Source organism: Ciconia boyciana, chromosome 10 (assembly GCF_034638445.1).
Source record: "Ciconia boyciana chromosome 10, ASM3463844v1, whole genome shotgun sequence".
Lineage (NCBI taxonomy): Eukaryota > Metazoa > Chordata > Aves > Ciconiiformes > Ciconiidae > Ciconia > Ciconia boyciana.
In genome coordinates, this window is record NC_132943.1 from 11226975 (window position 1) to 11236692 (window position 9718).

At 52.1% G+C, this 9718-nt stretch overlaps 1 protein-coding gene across 1 annotated transcript; it reads left to right on the plus strand.

The window, feature by feature from the left end:
- The first annotated feature begins 951 nt into the window (after positions 1-951).
- On the plus strand, positions 952-5409 carry TMEM37 (transmembrane protein 37). Its single transcript, XM_072874455.1, has 2 exons — positions 952-1107; positions 2052-5409. The coding sequence occupies exons 1-2, from the start codon at positions 1087-1089 to the stop codon at positions 2622-2624; spliced, it is 594 nt and encodes a 197-aa protein (XP_072730556.1). The 5' UTR covers positions 952-1086; the 3' UTR covers positions 2625-5409.
- The last annotated feature ends 4309 nt before the right edge of the window (positions 5410-9718 follow it).

Below are 9718 nucleotides of genomic sequence, written 5' to 3' on the forward strand. Positions count from 1 at the left end.
GAACGGTTGAATTCTGATCCTGGCTATGTATGAGGGAGGCCCAGAACAACGACCCGTGACTCCATCCCCTGGAGCCTGTGGAGTCACTGCAGACCTCTCCGCTGGAATTTAAATCAGAATTTGGCAGTAAACCAAAAAAGTTTCTGATGACACAGCAAAACCCAACTTCCTTGGGCTTTTCTGTTGAAGCTGTTTCTGACTTAAAAAAAGAAGAAGTAAAGCGATCAGTAGTGCATTAGAGGATGGCAAAACATGAGTGAGAAAAAGAGCAAAGGTATAAAACTTTATGAGCAGACGTTTTTGCTGACGGTACAGGTAGAGATACATAAGGTTAAGGACGCTGGTAACAGATAAGAGCGCGCACGCAGCCCAAGGTGAGAGGCCGTAATCGCAGCGGGCAAGGAGAGCCGGTGTCCGAGCGGCTTCGGAAACACAAACACCGGCAGCAGATACCGCTGGGCAGCCGCAGGGGAAGGGCAGGACGGGCGCTACTGAACTCTGCGGCGGGGTACGGCGGTGCGCAGCACCGCGGCCCCGGGCACCGCCGGAGCGCTGCGGACGGGCCCCGTTGCCACGCGCCTCTGGCGAAGCGCGGCACCCGCCGCCCAGAGGGCAGCGGGCCCGGCGGCGGGCGAGCAGCGCTCGGGCTCGTCCCCCGTCCCGTGAAGGCCGGGCACCGAGGCCATAAGCGCTGCCTCGAGAAACAAACCTCCAGCTCTCCGGCAGCCGGTGACACACAGGCACACGGGGAGGGGGGAGGCTCGGCTGCCGCCCGGGACGCCTTCTCCCGGGGCGGTCGTGCTCTCGGCCGGGCGCGGACAAGCCTGTGCCCCGGGCGGGGGCAGCACTGCCTTTCCCCGCTGTGCCGGGCCGGGGGAGCAGCCCGGCTCGGCTCGGCTCGGCTCGGCTCGGCTCAGCCCGGCCCGGCCCCGCCCGTCGGGGCCGCGCTGCTGACTCAGCCGCGGGGGGGCCCGGAGGGCGCCCCGGCCCCGCGGGCGTGGCGGGCGGGCGGGCTGCCCGCCGCCCTCCGGGGACATAAAAGGCCGCGGCCGGAGCCCGCCCGCGTCTTTCGGCGCTGCCGGCAGCATGACCGCCATCGGGGCGCAGGTAACGCCGCCGCCCGCCCGGCCGGGCCGTGCGCACGGGGGAGGCTCCGGGTACCGGGGCCGCGCATCGCCCCGCCGTGGGGCTGTTGCTTCGGCTTGTCCCTGCGCGGCCGGGGCCGCCCCGACCCGCCCCGGAGCCGCGGGGCGCAGCCGGCTGGATCCCCCCCCGCCTTCCCGGGCCGACAGCGGCTCCGTGGCTCTCCCGTCCCCGCCGGCGGGGCTGCAGCCGCTCTGCCCGGCGCACCTGGCACTCTGAGCACCGCCGCCTGCCGTGCAGGGCCGGAGAGGGCTGCGGGGTGCTTGGCTTGCCATTTAATTAAACTTCGGGCCCTCTTGGCGGGTTTCGCCGAGGAGGGGGTGTGCGCTGCCCACGCGGGTCCGCGGGGGCTGCAGCCGGAGACACCCCCCCAGCCCCGGGGAAGCCGAGCCGTGCCGCCTCCGGGGCCCGGACCGCTGCTGCTGCCGGCGAGAGGAGGAGAGCCCGGCTGGCTGCAGCCCGGGCGGGCTGTGGGAAAAGAAGGGCAGCGCTGCTCGTGGGGTGCCCCCGCCCGCCCCGCTTCTGCCGCCTCCCCCGTCCCAGCCGTCGGCCTCCATCCTCCCAGGGGCCGGCGGTTTCCTCCAGCCCTGCCAGAGCAGGAGGCCGTGCCGCGGGGGCCGTGGGGCAGAGATCCTGCTCGGCCCACAGCCTTTGTGATCCCGAACCCGGGTCTTGACGTGGGAGCATTGTTCGCGCAGCTGGGGAAGCGGGAGAGCTTCACCCACCCTTCCTTTCTCCTGGGTACAGCCTGTAACTGCGTTGCCCTCCCCTGCGAGAAGGGGTTTGATGTGCACAAGCAAATCACTTCAAATGCTGAAGTCCCACAGCTTTGTCCCTCTGGTTTCATTTCAGCCTAAAGTAGTGCCGTTAACTCTGGTGTTTTTTCTTCCCCCCTGTTATCCTTTAAGGCGCAGAGGCTGCTGGCGCACCGGAGACCGCAGAAATCCTTCTTTGAGACGCTCATCAGGAGCCTGATCATCTTGTGCGTGTCCATAGCGGTGGTCTTGTCGTCCATCTCCGTCTGCGATGGCCGCTGGCTCTTCGCGAGGGGGCAGCTCTTCGGACTGTGGCACTTCTGCACCGTTAGCAACAGCAGCGTCCTGAAGTGCGTCACTGACCTCAGCCTGGCCAAGGTGGAGGGGCTGAGCGTGGGGGTGATTCCCATAAGAAGCATGGTGTCCTTTGCCGTCGTGGTCGCCATATTTGGCCTGGAGCTCCTGATGGTGTCCCAAGTCTGCGAGGACGCCAACGCAAGGCGGAAGTGGTCGATGGGCTCGGTTCTCATCCTCTGCTCGTTTTTGCTGTCGGCCACCGGGGTTCTGAGCTTCTCCATCCTCATGAAGGATCACCTCACCTTCACGGGCTTCACGCTGACGTACTGGTGCGAGTTCATCGCTGCCTTTCTCTTCTTCCTTAATGGGATCAGTGGACTTCACATCAATAGCCTCACTCACCCCAGGAACAGGGTAGGCAAAATCTAGGCGCAAAGGGTGTACCTCTGCCTTCGTTTAACCAGCTTTGCCAATTAGACTGGAAAAAAGGGAGTCTAATGAAGTTTGAAAAGGACACCGTGTCTTAAATTGCATACAAGGAGGGGGAAGCATGAGTCAGTCTTGATGCCTGTAGAAGTCATACCCACCCACTGGTCAGCGTGGAGGGCTGCGCAACACGAGCAAGGCAGAGACAGACTGGCTGCTGCTGAAATGTGTTTTTCTGGAGGAGTGGTTTAAAGAAGAGGGTGCCCTGTTAAACGTGCGGAGGGGTGGCAGACTGCGATCTACACGTGGGCCCAGTTCTGAGGCTTACACAAAGCCTGTACTGCTATGGGTTTGGTGTTGCTGGGCTTTCTCCTGTACTCTGGAGCCTGTGAAGAGTGTGACACAACTTCGGTGTGTTTCATGGCTTTGCTCTGTCTCAGGGACAGATGACTTGTGCCTGGCCATGCTCACTGGCATGGAGTATTGAAAATCTTCACTGGATCTCACTCCTCCATTTCTCTTTCAAAAGAGAAGGCACACAGATCTTGATCTGGTCACCCGTTTTGTTTCCTGGTGGCTCGTTCCCTGTATCTGTCCTCTCCTCCGTGAGTTTTTCCGGGACACCTCCGACAGAGGCGCAGGGAGATGTAGCTGTCTTGGGGCCAAGGACAGGTGTTGGGTGGTGCAGGTGTACGAGGAAGGGTTGTGGTGCCTTCCTTGGGCAGCAGTGCATGTTCCTGTGCTCACAGCCTCTCCCTGCTGTCACCACTTCTCTGCCGCACCTGTAGGACATGTGCCAATCAGTCACCCAAACTGGCTCCCTCACAGCCCTTGCAAAGTTCTCTGTAATGGGGCATTGCTCTTCCTGGTTTCTTTTTTGTCCCTTTGGGGCAAGAGGGACGAGCTCTGCCAGGGGCTTTAGGTGGGTGTTGTGGCTGGGCAGACCACTGCACCTTCTGGGGTGTGTTTTGTTTGTTGGGGTTCCCTGCTGGGGCAATGGGAAATCTCCTCATCCTGTAGCTGAGAGTCTCCTGTAGCATTTCTTCTGGGAGGAGAAAGCTCTAGATCCTCCTGACCAGACCAAGTCCCTTTCATCCCCTGATTAAGAGTGGGCCTGTGAAGAGAAGCAGCCCAAGATTGCATAAGAAGGGGCTGATGAGGGCAGCTCTAACCTGTCACATCTGATGGAAATCCAAAGAGACTCGGTCAAATTATATTAAGGCTGGTCTTCCTCCTCCCAATGCCTGTGTCAAGATCTGTACAGTTGCTGTAGCTTTGAAGTTCCCTGTGCTGTCTGATAAAAGGAGAGAAGACCTCAGCAGGGGACGTCAGGGGTTGGGTTGCCCCACGTGTCCTCCCTGTCTAACATACAGCACTCCATTGTCCACAGATAAAAATGTCTTCAGTGTTTCAGGGTCTCTGTTTTAATGGTTTTTCTGTATGAGCTGGTAAAACTGCTTGTATTTTTGTTTTAGGACAAATGTTTCTACATGTTTCATCTCTGTAGCTTGTCTGATAGCTGTTGAGCAAGGTTTTAATTTCCTGTGCAGCAAGTTTGACACAATTTTTCACCTGAAACAAAAGCATCATAGCACAAAGGCCAAGAAGGCTGTGTAGGCAAGCCACGAGTAAACAGCTTTGTTTGCAAGCCAAGAGTCATCAGTCCTGCCTGAGCATACATCCACACTTGCTGAATGTGCTCCTGTGGACTTGCTTGCCTTCATGAGGACAGTCTCCATTCCTTCTCAGATTTCCATAACTTGTTAAGATAATGCTCCTAAAGCCTGTTTTGCGATGCAGTTTCAGACCAGGCTTGCTCTGGACAGTGCCCGTTGTGCTTTTGGATGTGAGTCTGCCCATCTTTCTGGTGAGATAATGCACGGAGCTGTGCTACCCAGCCAACTCCTGAAGCTCTTGCAATGTTCAAGGCTCTGTCAGGGTTTATTGATCCTCTCTCAAGGACAAGGTCTCGTGCCCTTAACCTGCCTCTGGAAAACTGCACTGTGATTGTGTCTCTCTTTTGTGAAGGTGCTTTTGATTTGCTGAATTGCACTGTCGAAGATGTGCTAGTGGGCTGAAATTGCAGATGCTTTCGTGAACAGTGCTGTTGGCTTTAGCAGAGCTACTTAGGACCTTGCAGACTGTCTCTGGGCTATCCCAAACTGTTGCACTGTGGTGTTACCAGGTGGTAGAGTGCCTTAACTAACCAATGAATCAGTTGTGGTGCGTAGGGGTGCCCATGCCAGGCAGGACAGTTCCCCTACATGAGGTCAAGGGTGTCCATGTCTAGAAACATAGATGTAACTTCAGAGTGCCTTCTTGGTGACGTCCAAAACTGGAAATCAATTCTGCATGTACTCCCTTTTGTGCTAGCGGGAGGCTGTGCCCCCAGCCCCTTCCCTGGGGTAAGGCACCGTAGCCAGACTGAGTCCCAGGCTGGTGCCTCCCACTCGGGTCAGAGGGAGGCAGTGGACAATTGGCCATTGAGTTCACCCAAGACTTGGTGCAATTGTGAATGATTTTAAGATGCCCTCTGGTAGCTGAAGAAGAGGCCTTTTGTTGGGGGTAGGGGATCCTCTAGGGAAATACAGTAACTTTTTCCAACTGGCTTTGTATAGTACTGCTTGACTTACTAATGCTGGGAGAAGATGTGTTTTGATGGCTAAATACTACAAAACAGGGTTGATTGATTGTCTTGGAGACATCCTTGCAGCAATGGGTAACTGTTCATTTTCTGAAGCCTGTGGAAGTGTCAAGCAATATTCCTGAAGTTTGTTGAATAAATTTCTTTGAAATAAGATAACTGTAATTCTCTCTTTTTATAGTTAGATATTGGGGTACAGATTTAAGGGGATGAGTGGGGTTTACATAATCTCCCAGGCACCAGTTCTGTGCGTTTACCCAGCTAGACCGATGAAGAAACGACTGCTTGGCACTCTGCCGAGCTCCGTCCAAGGAAGCCGAGGCTGCGTAGCTGCTGCACACTCCCCTCTCCTTTCCCCTCCAACGTGTCCACACCAACCGAAGCAGCCAGCACCGCTTTCTTGTCTTGCAAAACAAGAGGGGCAGTCAGCTGTGCTGCTTCGTGGGAAGCAGAGATAACCTTGCAGGCTCTTGATGATTTCCTGCTGTTGCATGTGCTCTGTTTACCAGCTAAAGAGCTCTTTCCTGTGTCCTTCACCTCCCTTTTCCCACACTGCACCCTGTGTCTGAAGCATCCTTTCTCTTTTCCCCAGCTTTGCTTATTTGGCCTGCAGAAGTGGTATCTGAGCACAAATGTATTTATACAGTTTTTCCCCAAGCTCACTGTACTAACAGGTTTAGTTAAATGTCAGGAAAACAGATTTCCAGCTTCACCACTGAATTAGTTTATGTAATCTCAAGTAAGTTAATTAGCACCTGGTGTTCTCTTCCTGGTGGCAGAGGCCATTGGCCTGTCTCAGATGGTTTAATATCTCTTAAAAACAGGATAATGAACATCACCTCTAGTTAATGAGCTGTTTAGACTTGCTCAGTTACTAACTTTAATTGGAAACTTGTGCACAAAGCGTTGCTTGTGGATAAGAATAAGGACATAAGGGTACAGGGCATGCTAGCTAGGGAGATATCCTGGACTGTTACTGGTATTCTGATTTTAAGTTTACAGTACCTTCATCAGCTGTGCTTGGAGGGACACCTGGTTTGGGGGTTGAGCTTTGCTTGCTTTTGTGAGTCGGGAAGGTGATTACAGGAAGATGGCCTTCTCTTTCCCTCTGCTGGGGGCCTATGGTATGCAGGTAATGGCCCTTCTAAACCTTCCACATCAGCTTGCACATGTAAGAAGGGCCTCACTTCTGGGTGAAAGAAAAGTCTGCCCTGGCGGATGTCCTGGAAGGGGTGTTGGGTGGATTTCTGGGGCCTCTCACCTGATCCAACCACTCTGAATTGGTACCACCCCCTTCTGAAACAGTTTGTTTTGGTTCCCCCGCTGCCCAGCGAGGCATTGCACAATGTAATTATTCACCACACAACAATACTGCTTGATTCTGACAGTTTTGCTGGGAACTTCCTTGTTGCTGTGTTGGGAGGTAAAAAACATTAATCGCTTCCTCTTAAATTCAGCCTTAGGTCTTAGGCTGCTGATGTTCAGGCTGCTGGAGCTGCTGCCTGCACTGCTGGCTTGCAAAGCCGCAACTGGCTTCTCAGGGCACCTGGAGTGAATAGCCAGAGGCTGTCACCAGTGTCCCAGAATAATGATAACTCGTCTGAAAGATGGTACTTGAGTCCTATTTACTGATAACAAATGCCTGCTTTACATTGAATACCGAGGAACAAGTATAGGGAAAGGGAAGTCGGTGAGCTCTGAATATGGAGTTTGTGTTCAGCCTGTGCCAGTTGTTTCAGGCCACTGACGCTGGAGTCTGCGTGCCTTGCACCCGTTCATCTCCCACTTTTTGCATTGCTTACTGAGATTTACTTCCCTTTTCCATTTCATCTGCTTATAAACATGTCAGTGTTCCCGGAGCTAAGTAGTTCTTTTCTTCAGTACAGTTAACCAGGAGAGATCCCCACTAGGCAAGGGTGCTTTTGCATCGCCTGTGCAGAAGATGGGCAAGGTGAGAACCCATCCCACTATGGTGTTTGGCAGCAGCTTTCTACATCCAGGTCGCGGCACCGTAAGGCCTGGGGCCACCTGCTTCTGGCACCTGCCTGAGCGGACTTGCTCTTCCCAAAGAGCCGAGGACTCCGAATGCCAGCTGACATCCAAGGGTTTTTAAGGAGCCTCAGCTCTTCATACAAACCAGGCCAGTGCTTGATGCCTGAAGCAAACACGTAATACAGAATCTGGGAATACTTCCCTTTTTTTGGTTATTTCAGGCAAGTCAAATAAAATAAAAATGGCCATGTAAAACAATAACTTACTTATGCTAGAACTTTTTTAAAAATACAAGAAACAGCAGCATTCTATTTTGGGGCGTGTGGTTTGCCCCTGTTTCACCAGGACTCCCGTACAAATAGGTATCGCGCTCAGCCTGGGCTCCACCCGGCCTTGTGCCATCAGTGCTGGTCCTAACCACACACTGCAGGGCTGAGCTCTTACACTGGCTTGTGGGAGAGCCAATAATTGCATCAGATCTAATTAATTACATGTTATTGTATCTCTGAATCTATATTTCTTCATTTATGCTGGAAGAAGGCACTTGCATTTAAAACAAACATCTGCTTTGGCTTGACTGATAAATGTTTCAGACAGGGAACATACATGTTGCTTCACTCTTCTTGGTCTTATTTGTAGGCCAGAGAGAAAATTAGGCTAATGGCTGTATCTTTTCAGAAGTATCTGTCTGACTTGCTCAATGCGCTGGGACAGAGTGAACCCCCAAGAAGGCTGGAGGCTCTGCTTGGCTTGGATAAGTCAGCAATAAGTGAGATCTTTCACCCAAATGTGCATGGAGGGGCTTTCATTTCTCCCTCGATCACGGGACTGATCCTGCTTCTCCTCTTCCTTCCACTTGGTTTGTCTGAGTTTTAAAGGACAAAGTCGACTCAAAACCTTGCCATTTCAAAAAATGTGAGTTTAAAATTAATTCCTGGAAACCCTTGCCAGTTCACTGCTTTGTATTTGATTTTTTTCCCTGGTTTTAAAGAGGTTCAGCTCTCCCGCTACTGGGTGACCTGCATCAGCAGGCAAAGCCGATGGGGCAGAGCGAACCTCCTGCCAGGGTGCCCTTCCTCACCTGGCTGCCGTCATGGTGCTGCTGCCTGCCGTGCCTGCTTCACCAGCGAGGACACAGGCTGTGCCGTCTAGCTGTCGGCACCAGCAGAGAAAAGAAGACATTTTTCCTGAATCTCGGGGTTTGAAAGTGCTAATAGCACTCAAAAACCTGCTTCTGCACAGGTAATTTAACTTTGAAAGCATCCTTTGAATTTCTCTGCGTGTTTTTCTCCTGGTAAAATGGCAGAAGTCTATCGTGAGGGTTTGGTGTGAATAAAAGCTCGTTAGAGGAGTTTTGGCAGAGCGGTTGGGGAATGCCGCTTGGTCAGCATTTGACATACCACGCGCGTTTTGCCAATGTCTTGTAGGTGACCAGGAGGAGGGAGAAGTGTGATAAACACCACTTGCTTTCTGTTCAGTCATCTTTGCCCTTGAAGAAAACCAGGCAAGAATTGCCCCAACTGGGGAAATGCAGATACCAAATCAAGTAGGAGGCTATATTGCATTTGTTGGATTAATCCTTTTATCTTTTTCCAACTCAAACCAGGGAAATTTGCTTAACAATTCTATCCTTAAGAACATAAAGCTGTAATAGAAGCTTGGATACCTTGCGACAGCATATTACAGTGCACAGTCTTGCAGTGATTTGAGTGATTATAGACTGTAAAGAGATTTTTACTAGCCACTATGGTGGTGTTTTCATAAGATACCTTGTACTGTCCAGTTCAACTGAGTTTTAAATGTCCCAAGGGCTTTCATTGCTTCCATTCAAAGACTAGCAGGACATGTCTCAGAGGTACAGATGCAATAGGAAAGAGCCATCTTACTAAAATTTTCTTGGTCACCCTAGGAATATGCTAGAATAGCTTTTTTTACCATTTCAAAAAACATACAAAAATCCAAATTGGACCACTGTTATTTCCGAGATCTCCACTGTTAGAAGACGCAAAGGAAGGAAACTCTCTGAACCTGCCACCATCACTGGAGCATACCTGAGCAATGGATAGGAAGCATTAGCTCAGCCATGCTTTATGTTTTCAGTGTCCATCATCCATCACCACAACAGAAAGACTTCGAGTCTTGGTAAATTTTAGGGATGAATTAATTTTGCATTTCAAATCCATGAGCTGTGTTAAAGGATGGCACGGAACCTTCATCATACAAAACTGAATGTCCTCCCAGCTTCAACAGCAGAAGAAATAGAGAACACCTAAAACTCACCAGCCTGGCTTAGCCTGGAACATGTTGGAGAGACACATGGAAAATGAAAGGTCACATTTAAGGTAGAAATAGCAGCTGAAAAATATTGGTGTGGAAAGAAACACAAATGACTGTGGCCAGAAACCCAAGGAAGAGCATAATGTTTTGGCCCATTTTGCCTTGCAAAATAACTCTGGTGCTA